The following is a 19,006-nucleotide window of genomic DNA, read 5'->3' as shown; positions in this document are numbered from 1 at the left end:
TATACATTTATCAGGCATACTGGCCTCTAGGCGCCATCTCATAACCAAGCTAGGATTAGCAATGACCTTGAAAAGTGGGACACTGAACCCATGTGGAAAAAGGAAAGCTTTATTTTAGCTGAAGCAGGAATCTTGAAATGAGTCGTGAATAATGAGGGTGATTAAATGGGGTGGGTAATGAGGTCGTTAAAATTCATGATGTGAGCCTTTTATGGTACAAATAAACCGAATATCTCCAACCCCCCACCTCACTCTCTCTCCTCCTTCTCTCTTGCTCTCTGAAGTCACCCGGGGCCTGGCGTCCATCTTGTCGGAGGTGATGATGTATGTGTCCATCATTGGGCTGCAGGTCTGGCTAGTGGTGGAGATGGTTTACTGCTATAGGAAGATAGCAGCAGCAGGAGAGGAGGCCTTGAGAGAGAGCGCGTAAGTAGTAATACATGCAAGGGCATAAAGTAGTACACTGGCGTGCACACACACACACACACCCCTGCCACACACACACACCCCTGTCTCATATTCTTGCCAGTTCCAATTCATTTACACACCCTACTGGGCTCCAGACGTCCTGATTTACTATGACCTCCTTCCTTCCTTTCTTCCTTCTCCTCCCTCCTGTCACATTTGGAATAGTTGTGACAGTAGTGTTTGTACAATCTTGTCTCTAAAAAGACATGTATTTTCTTTACCTGCTGATTTAATGCTAATTCTGCTTCTACTCACACTTTCCTACTACTTCCCAAACATCTTTCTCTTTCTCCTTCTCCTTCTTTCTCCTCCTTTTCCTTCTTGTTCTCTTTCTCCTTATCTTTCTGCTTCTCCTTCTCTTTCTCCTTCTCTCTCCTTCTCTTTCTATTTATCTTTATCCTTCCCCTTCTCTCTCTCCTTCTCTTTACCATATTTCTCCTTCTCCCTTCTTTCTCATTCTCTCTTCTTCTCCCCTCTCTCCTTCTATCTCTCCTTCTTTCTCCTTCTCCCTTCTCTTTCTCATCCTCCTTCTTTCTCCTTCTCCTTATACCTTGACTTCCTCTTTCTCCTTCTCTCTATCCTTCTTTCTACTTCTCCCTTCACTTTCTTTTTCTCCCTTCTCCTTCTCCTCCTTCTCTTTCTCTTTCTCTTTGTCCGTCTCCTTCTCGCAGGGCGGAGTATTTAGCGATAGCTTCGGAGAGTAAAGATAATTGTGCAGAAGGTGCTGGTAGGTGTGGATTCTCGCTCTGTTGGTTTTTACGAATTCATTTTCCCTGATTTTCTTTGCTTCCCTCTGTTTACTATTGAAAGCTGCACTGTGTGTAGACTAGTTTTGGGATAGAAATTTGAACCTCTGAAAGAGTCTGTGGAGGTCACCTACTTCTCACCATATTACAATATGTTTAATGTTTACTAAACAAGGAACATCTTCTATACTACAATATGTTTAATGTTTACTGAACAAGGAACATCTTCTAAACTACAATATGTTTAATGTTTACTGAACACAGAACATATTCTATATTATAATATGTTTAATGATTACTGAACGAAGAAGCATTTTCTATACTACAGTATGTTTAATGTTTATTTCGATGTTAGAAGTTCTAAGAATTTGCAGGTAAATATTCAGGAGGTCCCTTTTTCTTCCCCAAACTACATAGTGGAGATTGAGGGGTTTAATTTAAAGATCCAATCCATATGTATTTTAAACCCATAAAAATGTTCCCTATTGAATTACAATTTGCATAATGTGTTTTTTTGTTCAACTCAGAAGTACAGAGCACATCTCCACAGGAAAAATATGAAAAGGGTTCAAAATGTTCTGCACAAATAACAATCTGTATAGTCAAAGTCATGCCTCCAAGAGGAGTTGAGTGGAGGGGATCTTTAAGGGTGTTTATTCTTTGAGATCTAGTGTTTACCAGTCAATCTAGAATCAAATCTATGCATGTATTGAATCGAGAATCCATTATGAATCGAGACCCGTACACCCCTAGTTTCATTCCAAAAAATACATTTAGAAAATGTCAGTGGTAAAAATGTCAACAACATAGACTATCACACCCTGTGAGATGTTGAAAATATTTCCATTCCAACAGAAATCATTGTGTAAAGCTAGATAGGCTATGCTATCTGTTCTTTTTTGTCTACACCTTCCTGATAGCTTTGCTTTCGTATCTTCTTTCAGACCAAGGAGAGGTTTGAAAAGGCCACCTTGATGAATCTACTTCCTCACTATCATCTACTTCCCAACACCCTTGTCACTCCCTTTGTGGAAGACTAGGAATTCAGGACCACAGTTTGGAAGACTAGGATTATTCGCAAGGATTTTCTGCAAGACGAAGGAAAAGACTTCACTGCACTCCATTTGAAAATACAGAGTGGGTACTATGTCTGACATTGGTCCTCAGTGAGAGAGAGTGAGTTGTACTGGATATAGTTGTATATTCATGCAAAGAAAACCTTATGAACACAGAGATAGAAAAACGGTATACGTTGTATCGCAATTTGCATGCTTAGAAGCCTGTCGAAACTAACAAACTAAACAATGTGCTTAGGACATTGTGTCACACTGATTACTTCAAAGTAGCTTCACCTCAAATCAGGACACTTGCTGTGACAAACGGCTGCGATATTTCAATGCGTATTTATGTTGGCAATACATTCATCGCTTCAAGTTAAGATGTTTTAACATGAATAATTTACATGAAGGAGTAGGTCACACTCAAGAAACCCGGATAATGTGATGCCTTCCTTGAGGTTAGAGGATCAAATTGTTGTGCTTAAGGGGAACACCGCCCAATTTAAGAATTCATACACACGTTATTCCAATGGTATAAGACTGTCCAAAATGTTAGTGAATGCGGACAACTCTCACAAATCCAGAAACCTCAAACTTGTGATAGAGCTGCTACATGGACAATGGTAAAGTTGACACTGAGAGAACTCAGGATGTTCTGAGTACACTATTATAGAATAAAGCTTGTTTGGGTATAAAACGGAGAAACATTCTGTCCTTCCACAACGTCAGTCACAAACGTATTGCCAACAGAGCGGCTCCAGACTTCATACCTTCATATCATACCTGACCTCACAAGTTTGAGTCTGACTTCTTTGACTGCTGGCTTTGGAAGAGAGTAGCTCATGTTCACAAATATTGAGTACAAATATTGGATTTGCTAGCTGTTTATGGCCAATCAGTGTTGATGCTACAGGTAGCTTTTCACCCCATCCTGCTTAAAGAGAAACACTGGGCCATTTGGAGTGCCCTTGACTGGGTAGTGGCACTTCAGAACAGAGCTACAAGGGGAAGGGGTTGAAATCTTTACCTAGGAAATGGGACACCCCTTGTTACACCATCAGTAGTAAAATAATGTCATATATGTCATATCTGTAGTGATAGCGTAGATTTTGTACGTATCAGCTTATTTGTTTTTTACAGGGCCTAGAACGTAACCTACAGTGTAGTTTAACATATAATAATTATAGGCCTACGTATTTATTGTATCCATCAAAAACACTTTATTTAAAGCATATTTTGAGATTACATTAATGGTGTGCCTACAATATATATTTTTTAATATTTGTACTGAAATGTTGTGGAACTGAAACTTCTTGGAATAATAATAATAATAATAATAATAATTTAGGACCTGCTCCGAGGTCACCATTTGGCACACATGCGAACCATGCATACAATGCGTATCTGCGATTAATGCCATGCGTCTGGAGAGAAAGGATAGAAAAAGCTTTGTCGGGCGGCTAAGTGGCGCAGTGGGCAAGGCGCTCGCCACTAACGCAGGAGATGCTGTGTTCGAGCCCAGCTCTCTGCGTTGCTTCCGGCTTGGCTGGTTGTTCATACTAATACAATTGGCAGTATTAGGGGGTGGGAAAGCCGGTGGGTGGGGATCGGACTCCTACAGGTCGGTTGGTGCACCAGTACAGCAGAATCAGGAAGTATCGGGGGCAGCGTGAGCCTCCCACGCGTTACTCCTCGCCACTGAGAGATCGCGCTGTACAGGTGAAAAGATGCGACGGCTGCCTCCTCGTGTACCGGAGGGGACACGTGATGCAAGGCTTCGTCCACATTGCAGCCGACCAGTGGGAGGCATGGTCTAGCAACGTTCGAGACAGGGGAGGGAAGAATTGGATAATAGGAAATTGGGATGGGAGAAAAATAGGGGGAAAATGGGGGAGAAAAAGTAAAAAAAAAAAAAAAAAGCTTTGTCCAGTTGAGCAGTTTCACCTGATCTGACAACCATCATGTCCGCCGCCAAAAGAAACCTATAACGAAGGGTGGCTACGTGGCATAGTGGGCAAGGCACTCGCCACGAAATGCTGGAGACGCTGGGCTCGTCAGTTCGAGCCCAGCGCTCCACATTTGCTTTCAGTTTAGCTGGTCGTCCGTACTAATACACATTGGCCGTATTAGGGGGTGGGAAACTGATGGGTGGGGATCGGGCGTTGTGGACAGCGACTCCTACAGGTCGGTTGGTGCGCCTGCGCAGTAGAATCAGGAAGTGTCGGGGGCAGCGTGAGCCTCCCACGCGTTACTCCTCGCCACTGAGAGATCGAGCTGCGCAGGTGAAAAGATGCGACTGCTGTTACCTCAAGTACCGGAGGGGACTTGTGCTATGTATGACTTAGTCCACATTGCAGCCGGCTTGTGGGAGGCAAGAAACAGCGTCCGTGACAGGGGAGGGTTGAATTGGATGATACGAAAAAATTGGGATGGGAGAAAATATAGAAAATGGGAGAAAAAGTGGATAAAAAAAAAAGAAACCTATAACGAGTACTTTTTTCTGGATTTGGAGCAGTGGAAATTGTTGTAATCATGTTTGGAATCGTTTCGAGCAGCATCAGAAAACGCCGGAGGGTCAGTTGGAGGGCTACATGACAGCTACCCCTCGATCCAAAAAGGAATTGGGACACACTACCCTACACACAAAACAGAGGGGTAGGGCCAAGGGCGTATTGGGATTTGGCCAGTCTCAAAGGGTCAAACTGTCGTGCTGTTCCAACTGAAAACACAACTCCTTTATGAGGACTTTCTCTTTAAAAGGGGATATTAAACAGTTGACGATGATAATAATAATAATACCACTTTTGACTAAATGAATACTGGAATGAGAGTAAAACTACTTATATGTAACTGGAATATTTGGATGTTATTGCAGGTATTAGCTGTATTAAGACTTACGACTAATATATATATATATATATAATACTATAATAGACACTGGAACCAAACCTGTCCATTTATCTGGAGGCATCTTAATCAAGTAGACATACTGTTGTTTAATTTGTCTGCATTTTCCTCCAGATGTTATTGTGTTATTTCGCACAGATGTCTTGGTGTCTTTAAGAAACTAAGGGCTTCACAATAGCTATGATCTAACTGCCATGGGCAAACGTACCACACAACCTGCCCAGTGTGCCTCTCACAGTATATAAAGTATATGGAAACCAAAACTGAGAATGGCAAAGAGGTTTGAGTAGGCTTTCCCAACTGGGGTCATGAAATGGATTCCCCAGAAAAACTCTGAATCAAGGAATGAACTGAATATTTGATTGTCTTTTTCCAAATAGAAACTACTGCCAAGGGCTTTTGGGCTGCAGAAGAGCCACTATGAAAAGCCACACAGCCTTCTCGACCTATTCACAATTATTATCCTATTTACCAGTTCTGACCCCTTAACCCCTTAAAATATGAAACATATTCATGGGTACAACACGACAGCCTAATCAAACTATTACCACTTCACGTATAAAAAGGCAGATTGCCCTTACAAAAAAGTATCACGGCTGTTTGATGGTAATTTTTGTTTTATCATGGTACAAGCCATTGTATAAATAATTTATTATGGTACTGCCAAAAGTCAGGTAGCCTATCACCATGGTAACAATTTTGTATTTAAATAAAACCATGGTATAAGCTCATTTAAACCGATGGTATGTTGTCATCATGATAAGTAGTGGGCAGCTTGAATTGCCAGGTCCTAGAACCAGCGCTTTGGGGAGATCTTTTATTTTTAGATCATTAACTCTTTGGAATGGCCTGCCTCGGAACCTCTGCTGCATTTACAGTAGATTCACTTTTTAAAAGAATCTTAAATAGTTTTTAAATAGTTTTTAACACTGTAAAGTAATTTTTTGTTTTTGTTTTACACTAATGTAATTCTAGCTATCTTAATTGTTACAGTAGTTTCATTATGCATTGTGTGTACTGACTTTTAATCATTTTGTTTTTGCAATAGTGATTGTTTTTGTATGTTTTTTGTGTGTGTGGACCCCAGGAAGACTAGCTGGTTGCTATCGCACCAGCTAATGGGGATCCCTAATAAAATCAAATCAAATCAAATAATGATCAAAACATTTTGGAAATTCCATGACACTTTTTCATAAGGGTGGGATATTCTGTGGTTTCTCTCTTCATTCAAAATGTTGAGACGGTTTGAGTGAAAGCCAGAGTATTGCGTTACTACTCTGTACATTCAGGATGAACGTCAACTGTCAGCTAGTTCCTGTATGCTAGCACTAGGTGGCAGCATAACACTGCCGTTTTGCATGCATGCTGTTTTTTTGTACCAAGACTAGATTTTGATACAGTTGAGATATTGAAAGGGGAACATACCAGTAGATACTGTAAGTTTATATAATTGCATGCTTGCCAACGCGAAATAAGCGAAGGCTGAAATTAGAAGAATGATACCATTATTCACCTAATCATGTTTGCTTGAACAATTATTTCCAACTAACCAATATTAACTTATTCATTGGCTATACAGGCAATTTATACACACTGCTTTGATTAATTATATATTGGATATACCAGTAGCCTACATTATAATAGCAACCTTTCCTGCTGCAATGAACTGACTGTTAAACTATTGTTGAGCTCTCTACTCAATAGTTTTCTGCTTTGTCCACATTGTTCTTTTTAATACATTTTCACTTCATACTAGTAGTGGAAATGTAGCTTGCCAAAAATTTCACTAAATAAAACGTGCGTTAAAGAATAAGGCTGTGTCCCATTCCTCCCCTTGGCTCTACCACTTGGCCCTACCCCTCGTTTTGGAGTGCCCTCGATGGGGAGTCACGAAATGGGACAGCACTAGCACTCAGTTGCCAACAGCGTAATGATGCAACTCACCCACGCGCAGACTGTTTACATTACTTACAGGCAGCTTACATCAGAAGGACCACGAAGCTTGCTCTGCATACCATGTTAATTATAACGAATGTCTTCAGTGTTTATGCTTGTATATAAAAAGGTTTTTGGTATCCAAACTCTTGACATTTCGTGTTGTTATTTTGTAGCACAAGTGTTAATCAAATGTTAGTCAGGTTCTTTATATTCATACAGTATGTCAGTCAAATAGAAAATGAATGGGTGGGACTATAATAAAGCATATACAGTAGTACTGCAGTGTATTACATGATACTGGTAGTGGTAGTACATATTAAATTGTACTACAGGATACAACAGTGTACTTCATGTTACATGTTCATGTTCATGTTAAGGATGCTACATGTTACTAAAGGATGCTACATGTTACTAAAGGATAATACATGTTACAACAGAGTACTACATTTTACTAAACATTTAGTATTATGTATATTATTTATGCTTAGCATACACAAAAACCTAACAGCATTTACCAAAGACAAAAAACATTGTTATGCCAGCCACATTGGATTTAATCTTTCCATGTATTATTAATATTGGTCTTGAAATTCTGAAAATAATGATGTATAGGTTTATGTAATAAGAAAATAATAGTTTAAAAGATAAACTTGAATTTCATAACTTTTGTCTTCCATCTCTGCATAGCAGTGAGAGTTGGAGAGACAAACCATATGGATGTACTGGTTAAATTAGCAATTTTTTTATTGGTTTGTTATGACAAACCAATTACATAATCCAACATATGTGTAAACAACTAACATATTCCAGTTGATTCTTCGTTACGAAGAAATCAATACTTCCATTTGTATAAATTACTGGTACCACTCCGCCATTTTCTTTTTCTTTAGATTTGCCGAAATGTTTGCAGTGCATTCTGGGAAATACCCTCTTGCCCTCGTTATTGAGCCTGCATCTTGGCAGACTCCGTTTGTAGGGCCATATGGAGGGCTGAAACGAAGGTTATCCTATAACCCTAGTTATGATGAATTGAAAATGGGGGACCCTGGTGGAAACAAGACGAAAGTCTTTCTCTGGTCTGCATCCCCTTAACAATTGTATGTATTGAGATGTACTGTACTGTACCCATTCTGCAATCTGTTAATAAACTTTTCAATCAATCAATCAATCATATGAGTAATAGCGAGCGCTCTGCTCTATATTGGGATATTCCATGTCACCTACTGTGACCTTGAAAGTTTCCTGCTACAATGCACCTACACCTGTCTGGCCACACCCACTTCCACCCATGTATTTAAGCGAGGGGTGTGACCGTACTTCCGCTCTTCCCTAGTCTTGACCGTTATTCGGAAGACAAATAGGGGCCCTCAGTGAGTGAGAGCAGAGCGCTTGCTATTACTCATATAACTAGGGTTATAGGATAACCTTCGTTATATTTCGCAATAGCTCTGCGCTCTGCTCTATATTGGGACACAAGAGCGGAGCAGAGCGGAGAGCCCGACAAATGCACCCGCTGAGGTCCCCTACAACCATCAGAACACCAGGGAGGGTCCTGGCCCCCCCACCCCCCTAGTGAGGGGTGGGGGGGTAACAGGACACCGACTGTGCGAAAGAGGGGACAGCACCCAACAAACACACAGGGTGAGCAGACCGTGGGACTACCCGACCGCGCGCCCCGCCCGCTACCAGGGAACGTACGTGAAAACATAAGCCTGTGTTACCGCTTCTACACCTCGTGGTGTAGAAGCGGTAAACAGAAAGGACAGCGGGCCTCATTTCTTATTTTGTACGCATACCCAAAATACAGTGAATAGTCACACGTTTGTTATAACAAAAAAAACGTCACGCTCGAAAGAGGGACTTTTTATTTAACATAGTATTTTGAGGGGGGGGGGGGGGGGGGGGGGGAAGAAAATAATAGGGTGTTAAACATGAAACATGACAGCCGGAGAGGGGGAACAGAGGCATCATCTCCCGCAGCGTGTGGAGCGTCCTTGGGGGGGTTCGGGGGTGCAGCTTGCACTCGCAGGTCCCTACCTTTCCCCCCGGGCACAGGGTAGCTGGTACCAGGCCGAGGTACACTGTCGGACTCTCCCCCTCGGTGGCGAGCCTTCTTGCTGGCGCCAGCGGCTGCGCTGGCTGTAGCCCTACGGCGCCGTTGGTGGTTGGTCGCCGTGGAGCCGGGCCGGGGGAAGTGTTGGACGAGGACCGACCGCTGCTCCTCCATCTCCTTACAGGCGACCGTCACCTCGTTGATGGCGGAGCCGAAGAGCCCACCGTCGGAGAGAGGGGCCAGGAGGAGGGGTAGTCTCCTTCGCTCGTCCAGCGATGCCTGCTCCAGCCACAGGTGTCGCTGAGTCAGGGTAGCCAGGGCGCACATCTTCCCTGCAGCTATGGCCTGTAGCTGGGTTAGGTGCAGGGTGGCACCTAACGCCTGCACATGGAAGAAGCGCTGCTCCGGGTCCAGGTCCGCCCCGCCCGCCATCAACCCCAACTGGAACCACGCCAGCTGCACGATGTTAGAGGACGCAGCCAGGCTCTGCATCGAGGCGATGTAGGCCTGGTCGGACCAGTAGGCCAGCTGTCGGGCCAACCTCCCCTTCGGAAGAGGCTTCTTCCGGGGCTCCCACACCATCTCAGGGCAAAGGACGGCTGCCATCGGGTTGTCAAGCCGCGGCACGCCGTCCTTTAGACCCTGGACCAGACCCTCTACCTGCGTGTACGCCAGGTAGGCGGGGGTCAGGCCGACGATGAGGGGCACCACCTGTACCCCATGGCTGGGAAGGCCGGGCACACAATGCTCGACTCCCTCAGCAGGCGGCATTGGAACACATGGCCTACCATGTCGTCGGGAACAGGTGCCGGCAGGGGCATCGGTAACGGAATACCATTAGCACGCGTAGCTGCCGCCATCAGCTCAGGGAAGAGAGCCCGCAGCTCCCTAGACAGCTCCTTTTTCTGGGCAAGGTCTTATAAAAGACTATCTTTCATCAACTGGATGTGTTTTTACAGAAAAATAAGGTCCATAACGAATTCCAATCTGGCTTCAGGAGGGGCCATAGCACTGAGACAGCACTTGTAAAGGTAATCAATGACCTTAGGGTGTCTGCGGACAATAAAGAGATATACGCTCTCCTACTCCTAGATTTAACGGCTGCGTTTGACACAATTGATCACACAATTGTAATGCACTGCCTCGAGTACTGGATAGGTCTGTCAGGCACGGCCTTGTCCTGGTTTTATTCCTACTTAACAGGCAGAAGCTACTCTGTCAATCTAGCAGATTATAATTCTGACAAACACGACATCTGTTCTGGTATTCCGCAGGGCTCCATTCTTGACCCTTTATTGTTCTCCCTATATACTGCCGCTGGGTGGACTTATTACCAATCAGAGTTAACTTCCATTTCTATGCTGATGATACCCAGCTATACCAGTGAGCAGAGAGAATCGATAATTAGTAGACTGGGTAACCTGAATGTAGAAGATAACACTGCATTAAAGAACCTGGGGGTTATTATTGATTCTGAATTGAATTTCAATACACACATTAATCATGTTACGAAGATTGCCTTCTTTCATCTTAGAAATATTGCACGAATTAGAGCCTGTCCCTGGATGATGCAAAAACGCTGATCCACGCTTTTGTTTTCTCTCGGCTTGATTATTGTAATGCACTTTTTTCTGGCCTGCCAAAGAAAACAACTGACAGATTACAACTTGTCCAAAATGCGGCAGCCAGAATTTTAACTAGAACTAAGATGAGGTAACATATTACTATTACAGTTTTAGCTTCACTGCATTGGCTCTCGGTTGTTTTTAGGATTGATTTAAAGATTCTCTTGCTTGTCTGGCACCGTCCTACCTCTGTGACTGCTTACATATATATGTTCCAAACCGCCCCCTCAGGTCCTCTAGTGCGGACCTGCTCGAGGTGCCTACAATGAAATATAAAAAATATGGCGAAGCAGATTTTTGTTTCTATGGGCCGACGGCTTGGAATAATCTCCCACTACATATAAAACAGGCAGCCTCTGTGGATAGCTTTAAAGCACAGCTCAAGACCTATTTTTATACTCTCTATACTATTTTCTTAATCATGTTTTGCTATTTCTTTTTGTGGTTTTCTTTTCTTTACTTTCTTTTGCTTTATTGTCAAATTTTGTGTTTTTATTTTGTTGCTCTGTTAAGCACTTTGAGCTGCGTTCTATGTATGAAAGGTGCTATATAAATAAAGATTATTATTATTATTATTAAACCGGGTTTGTATCCCACCCCCCAGGGCAGTCCCAAGGGTTTCTTAATTGAGCACTTATCCTTCTCATTAGGGCACAGGTATCTTGTGTTTTATCTAGTGCTGTCAATCGATTAAAATATTTAACTCGATTAATCGCATGATTGTCCATAGTCAACTCGCGATTAATCGCAAATTAATCGAAAAAAAATTCTACCTTAAACAGATCTTTTTCAAGTTCCAAGTTTTAATACTCTTATCAACATGCGAGTCAACAAATGCTTGCTTTAAGCAGCCATTTAACACAAAAGGATGACCCTCATGCATTGCACATTTGCATCAAATTCAAAACAGAGTGATGCACAAAATAACTTTAAGAAAATAATAATTTAAAACAATGAATAAAGTGTGCATGAAATAATAGGGGAAAGAAAACGTTAGGAACTTGTTACATTCACCCACACAAGGGCTGAGTAATCACACACCCCCCCCCCTCTCGCTCTCTCACACACACACACACACACACACACACACACACACACACACACACACACACACACACACACACACACACACACACACACACACACACACACACACACACACACACACACACACACACACACACACACACACACACACACACACACACACACACACACACACACACACACTCCCAACTCTCTTTCTCTCTTGCCCCTTCCTCATCTCTCTCACCCCCCTCTCTCTCTATATATCTCACACACACACACACACTTCAGAAACAAACATATAGTATCAATGAAAGCATCAATAATACACCTGAGTGAAGTCTAGGAAAAAAATACGTTTTTTTGTTAATCGTGAGTTAAAGAAATTGTGGCGTTAATAGAATTGGGCGATAACGCGTTAATACCGCGTTAACTTTGACAGCCTTCATTTATTTTAAAGACATCCTATATTTGCCACTTTGCAACGCTTATCTGTGAACACCAACACATCCCACAGGCTTCTTGACAGATTAACATAGGCTGCACAAAACAAAGCCAGCTGGGCTATTTGAAGGCCAACAACATGGTGATACAGCTGTCCAACTATTGAACACACTTGTGCATTCCAATCTGAAGGGATCGCACCTGTGTCCTACATACCTAGGTTTTCTTGGAGAAAATTATGCAATGTACCATCTGTAACATATATATTAAAGGAAGAAAAAATAATGAACCTTCTTTCTGTCTTCTACTATTATGTACTATGCTACCTGTCTGTACTACCCTCTTACCCTGCCACCACAGAACCTGGACTAAGAACACCCCCCCACCCACACACACACACACTGACACACACAGACACACACTACCACTTTTCAAACTCACTGCCACTTTACTTACTGCCATTATTTAGTTTTATTTATTTAGTTTACATCATATTAGTTTACTGCCATATCCATCATCTCACTGCCACTTTACTGCCATTATTTATTATTCATACTTACTATGTACGACTGCTGCTAAAAGTTTTGCACTAAGTTCTCGTTTACCTCTATTTACATTCACTCATACATTCAATTTTTTTTAGCTACTGTCTTGTCTACATTGTATATAGTCCTGTATACTGTCCATATGTTACTTTGTTTATATTGTAGTATATGTTACTTTATGTTTATATTAGATCTTGTTTTTTATATACACCGTGGGAAGGAGGAAACGCCATGTCATGTCTCTATATGTCATGCACATTACGAGAGGTGACAATAAAGCTGACTTTGACTACTATGCTACTATGTACTACAAAGCACTCAGAGAAGCTCTCAAGTTTGGCACTGCTAGACGAACAATACCACTTACCCTTAGCTGCCAGAGGTGTAGCCCTGGCACCTGACTTGTTGTAAGTCAGGATGTGTAAGTCGCTTTGGATAAAAGCATCAGCTAAATGTAAATATAAAGTGGATTATAGTAGGCCAATTATTTAAAATAATATATTCCTTTATTGATCCCCTTGGTGAAATTCAGGGATTTAAGGACAAAAGTGGTACTACTGCAATCCATGACTCATTTATACACTGGAAATACTTTTTGGCAGGGTAATGCCAGTGTTTTGCATCATAAAACATGTGTTGTTATCTTCATGTGTTATCCTCCCTGCCTGGTGACCTTCATAGATCCCTGCTGGTAGTTTGGAATACAGTGGCTTTATTTTCTTCGCAAGTCAGTGTGGCATCTGGTTATGGCATGTAGTCACATGTTGTTTGGTTTGGAGGGAGTGTGTCTGGGAGCCAAGAAGAAACCAGGCTCACCTCACATTCCCTAAACAGGGATTCCTGGCTCTACTGTATGTTCCCTCAACCTGAATAGTTCTTTAGTTTATTTTATTTATTTACTGTATGTTGAGGAAACGTGACGCCTAAAACGGAGAGGAAATGCAATGAAGATCGAGAGCAAGCTCTCATTTACAATGGGGTCATCCCTATGTTCCCCGGGTCCTATGTTCCCAGATTGATTGATTGATTGAAAATCTTATTAATTTGTATTATTTTATTAATTATTAATGTCCGCCTTGTTTCGAACTGGTTATGCTTAGGCCCTCTTTCGAAGTCGGTTAAGGTTAGAGTTTGGAATCAGGGCTGGTGGTCTGACTATTTATCGCTACCAGGGAACATAGGACCCGGGGAACATAGACATGCTCCCTTTACAATGATGTCGAGAGGTACAATACATAATACAAAAACTAAAGAAACAGAAAAGTAAACCAGTGAAACAATTTAAATTAATTAAAACAACTACAGACTGAGGTGAAATGGTTGGCTATTATAGCTTTAAACTGACCAATGGATACTTAAATATTGAGTTTTGAGTGCAAAACATTCCACGTGTTGGAGGCACAGAAGTTAAAAGCAGGACCTTAAGCTTAAGCCAATCACCAGAGTATGGAGAGTTCCAGTCCAGTAATGAAGTGATGTATCTAATGGACTTAAAACTGCTAAATGGAATAATGAGCTGAGTAAAAGTACAGGAGTGAACCCCAACCTTACAGCCATATTGACAGATACTGCCGCAACTATGAGGTCACAGTGGTGCAACACTTCCAGGAAATCAACCAGTTGGGTGAGAGCCAGGGAGCAGCAGGTGGCCAACATGGCTGCCCCATGGTCAACACTAGTGTCAACCACGGTTATTAGAGTTAACTAAAACTAGGTGTGAACATTTTAAATAAAAAACGATATAAAGATCTTTATAAAGAAAAACAAAACAAAACAAAATAAAATACAAATATACAGAACATTTATTTAGTTTGAATCTTTGTCAATTTGGTCAAATTTGTCAATATAGCAAGCATGAGGGGGCATTGGTGCAAGTGTAACGGATATGTACCGCGATAGTGTGACCAGAGATGTGGCTGGCTCGGTAGCGGTACATGGAAGTAAAACTCACTCCCCAGAGGCATCCAAACTGAGCGCTTAGAGAGGAATTCCTCTCTTGGCGCAGCGGTTTGTGTTGCTTCCCCCCGTGCGGACGCCCGGGGCTCGACTCCCACTCAAGGCACGGTCGAAGTCGTGGCAGGTTCTATGTTGAACCGGCTACACAAATATTCATGGAGACCATGGGGATATGGGATGTCTACATGACGATGAGTCAATTGTGATGTCTGTATCACAAAATTCCTATTCCGAACTTCTTAAATCTTGCCCGACAAATACCCATAATAATGGTAAAAAACTAAAACTAATACTGACGCTAATAAAAACTAAACGAAAAAAAGAAATCTGTAAACTAAACTAAACTCAATTGAAAATTAAATATATAGCTGCCTGTACCGGTACCAAGTTTAGTATCAATCGGACTTACTAGTAGGAGTTATGACCTTTCAAAGTTCAAATATTTTACCTTTAATTATAGCGCCCCCATCAGGCCGATTGGGTCATAATTCTTGGACACCACTTGCACACAATTTCCAATCAATGGGTCAAATTCCATGCTGCTACCATTTACCATCTCACAGGATTTTGTGCAAACATTTCTGGAGAAGAAAAATAATAAGTCAACACAAAAACATTAGGGGCTGAAAATACAAAACTATAATAGCCCTGGTGTCAACATGTAGACTAGTATAGAACAGATACTACTCAGAATTTGAAGGCATACCAATGATGAATTGAAAATGGGGGACCCTGATGTAAACAAGACGAAAGTCTTTCTCTGGTCTGCATCTCCTTAACAATTGTGTGTATTGAGCTGTACTGTATTGTACCCATTCTGCAATCTGTTAATAAAGTTTAATTATAGGTTTAAATTGCTGGGGTGAAATTTACCTCAAGGAAACCAAATGTAATGTAAATTGTAAATTTGAGGATAGCAGGACGTTAAATGCACACAAGATTACTTAAGCCTTTCCTGAGCTAGACATTATCAAACAGATCTATAAGCAGACTGACTGTGGTGTTTTACAGTTCAGACAGATCTGGTACAGTAGCTCTGACTGTGGGGTTTTACAGTTCAAACATACACAGCCTCCGTCAGAGGAGAGGATAAAGGGTCTGTCGGGCAGCTGACCATATCTCCTCAATCACACACAGATGACCAGATACACATTCCACACAGGTTCAAGTTGAAGAAGTTTGATTTTAATGTACTGAATAATACAGGTACTTAAATGAATGTTCAATTCATCAAAACATTTAGAGACATACAAATATAGGCCTACAGTACTATGTAAGAAGAAAGCATCAAGTCATGTTTATCATTTTGGACTAAAATAGAGGAATGTTGCTCAAGGTTATAAAATGCAATTGTGCACACTTATGAACCGGGATTTGATTGAATAAGTGTTTAACATAGCTTTAACATTAGTTCAACATTAATAAAGTAGTCAAAACGTGGGCCAAAATAATAGCAACTTCACATTCACATTAGCGTTAGTTGGGTGTTTACAGGGAATATTAGCTAACGTTAGGTTAGTGCAGAACTAGCCCCCATGCTGCAATCCCGGAGCGTGCGTTAGCTAACGTTAGCTCACCACTAAAGCAAATGACAGACGGAAAATTGGCCCTAATGTCCAAAATAGCGAAGGTGCCCCGGCCTAAGGTACTTACATTTTTGGTTATTTTTCAACAAAGAAGAATGAATGTTAAATCAGAGCTAGAAACTCATACAAACATAATTATTTGCTCCACACGCATGCACACTATGAACATCGCATGCGCAGTAGTGCACCTCAGCGTACAGGCCCCAACGCCCCGCCCAATCCAAGTACAGGCCCCGAAGCCCCGCCCAGACATTGGGCCCTGCGGTTCTGCATATTTACCCTACTCAGTGGATCTGCTTTCACCACCAGGAACAAGGCCTTTCAGTAGCATTTATTTCATAGAGGCTAACTTACCTAGCCATGTAACGAGTTGAGATCAACGGCATTCAGTGGTGGTGACTGAGAGTCCTAAGAGAGACTGATGCTGGTGGTTAACATTTCACAAACCCAAACATCCATGCCAAAAACTAACTTAATTGTAGTGGATTACAATTATACTGGTGAAAAACATGCAAATATGCACACAATCTTGTATAATTATACTTGTGAGGACTATTGACTACATTGGTTACCTTAATTCAACCCACCACTACATCACACCACCAATGTAATAAAAAAGGTCAACCAACGAACTAGATTCTTGTACCGGATCTCCTCTCTGGTAAACAAGAATACCCTGAAGACTCTGGCAGGAGCACTCATTCAAGGGTACTACGACTATGCTTGCACCTCATGGTACCAAAGCACCTCAAAGGCGCTAAAAACAAAATTACAAACATCACAAAACAAACTGGTCAGACTACTGCTTGACCTTACTCCTAGAACCCACCTCACCCCTGCCCACTTTGACAACCTAGGATGGCTTAGAGTAGACAACAGAGTACAGCAACTTGCAATGGGCCTGGTCTACAAGATACACTACACGACTAAGGTACCCATGTACATGTCAAAATACTTCCCAAAGGTCAGTGAATACCATGACCACAACACCAGAGGGAGCTCCACAAATCATGTTAAACCCAGATTCGGCTCAAACAAGGGACTAAACACGTTTAGCAATTATGCCACATCAATGTGGAACGCCCTACCCACAGCTGTAAAGGAATGTGAATCACTACCCACTTTCCTTCGGGAGACTGCAATTCAAAACTGGCCCATGTAAATGTCCTAACCCAACCCCCTCCAATGTACAGTAAATGTCCTAACCCAATAATACACGAGACCCTCTTCTTGGAAAGTAAGGTTTCGTCAATAATCCAATGTACAGTTCCCCCCCCCCCCCCCAATGTAGTTTCCCCCTCTCCACCTACCCCCCCCCCCTCAAATGTAGTTTCTTCGTCAAATGTATACTCTCTTTTTTAGACTCTTTTTGTATCACAAACAGTACTGTATTTGTAAATCTGGTATGTCATAAATGTATAGATGTAGCAGTACTGTCTATCTGTATGTCATATATGTTATGATGATGAATTAAAAATGGGGGACCCTGATGTAAACAAGACGAAAGTCTTTCTCTGGTCTGCATCCCCTTAACAATTGTGTGTATTGAGCTGTACTGTATTGTACCCATTCTGCAATCTGATAATAAAATGTTCAATCAATCAATGCCGAACACATTAAAAAGGGAACAATTTAAGAATTCATGTTATGGCTGTAGTCTAAGACACTTATAATATGAGTAAACAAGAACAACAGTCTCCCAAATCCAAAAACTAAAGTGCAAAGACTCAAGCTTGACATCATCAGGTATGGAGTTTGGAGCAGCTCCGTAAGACGGTGAATGACGATAAAGCTGATCACACCCAGAGGAATGTTCCATGTATGTTTCGTTTCAGAACTGCTAGCACCAGTGCAGAATAAAGCTCTTGTGGGCATCACAACTTTTTGAGTCCTACTCCTCTGGTTTCTGGCTTTGGGAGAGTAGCTCATGTTATATTTCATATAGCTTTGCGCTCTGCTCTATTGGAACGGTCCCTTTAACACTTTGACAGCCAGTCCGTGTTTTCCTTTTTACCCCCTTGAATGCCCAAATCCACTCCAATGTTAACGTTAATTCAAGATTCAAGATTCAAGATTCAAGAGTTTTAATTGTCACGGCATACAGGTATACAATGAAATGCGGCTGGTCTTGCCCGCGACGATGTGCAATACAGTGGTACAACATATAATAGAATCCAATAAAAATACAGTGGTACAACATATTAATAGAATCCAATAAAACAGTGCAATAAACAGGTACATGGTGTGCCATCTCGGTATCTGTACATTAGTATTTACAGAGCATATAGGACATGCTAGTTAGCTTTAGTAGTGCAATACACTGTTCCTGATGTTATACTACTTTAAGTGGCCTTTCCTCTGGCCATAAGTGTGCGTGTGTGCGGCATGAGTGTTAAAGTGGCTGCTAGTGTGTGAGCGTGCTCAGCGTGCGTGTCGTGTATGTACTTGTGTGTGGATAGTTCAGTTCTGTGTCTCTCAATGTTCATTGTTCAAGGCTCTGATGGCCTGGGGGAAGAAGCTTAGCCTAAGCCTCTCCGTCTTAGTCTCTAGAATTCGCAGGCGTCTGCCTGACCTCAGCAGCTGGAACAGGCTGTTATTGGGGTGGTGGGGGTCTTTCATTATCCTGCAGGCTCTGGATTTGCACCTCTTGTTGT

At 41.9% G+C, this 19,006-nt stretch overlaps 1 protein-coding gene across 1 annotated transcript in view; it reads left to right on the top strand.

Annotated features, from left to right (window-relative positions):
• The window catches only part of scn1ba (sodium channel, voltage-gated, type I, beta a), a gene marked incomplete at both ends in the record, with an annotated part of 49,904 nt that extends 47,821 nt beyond the window's left edge, over positions 1-2,083 (top strand). Inside the window, 3 exons of the mRNA XM_084336639.1 lie at positions 285-426; positions 1,140-1,195; positions 2,070-2,083. Coding sequence (XP_084192765.1) covers positions 285-426; positions 1,140-1,195; positions 2,070-2,083 — 212 coding nt within the window. The remainder of the gene's footprint in view (positions 1-284; positions 427-1,139; positions 1,196-2,069) is intronic.
• Between the last annotated feature and the right edge of the window lie 16,923 nt (positions 2,084-19,006).

This window comes from Notolepis coatsorum (genome assembly GCF_963971535.1).
Source record: "Notolepis coatsorum genome assembly, chromosome: 19".
NCBI lineage: Eukaryota > Metazoa > Chordata > Actinopteri > Aulopiformes > Paralepididae > Notolepis > Notolepis coatsorum.
This window is presented reverse-complemented; position numbering and strand designations above follow the sequence as displayed.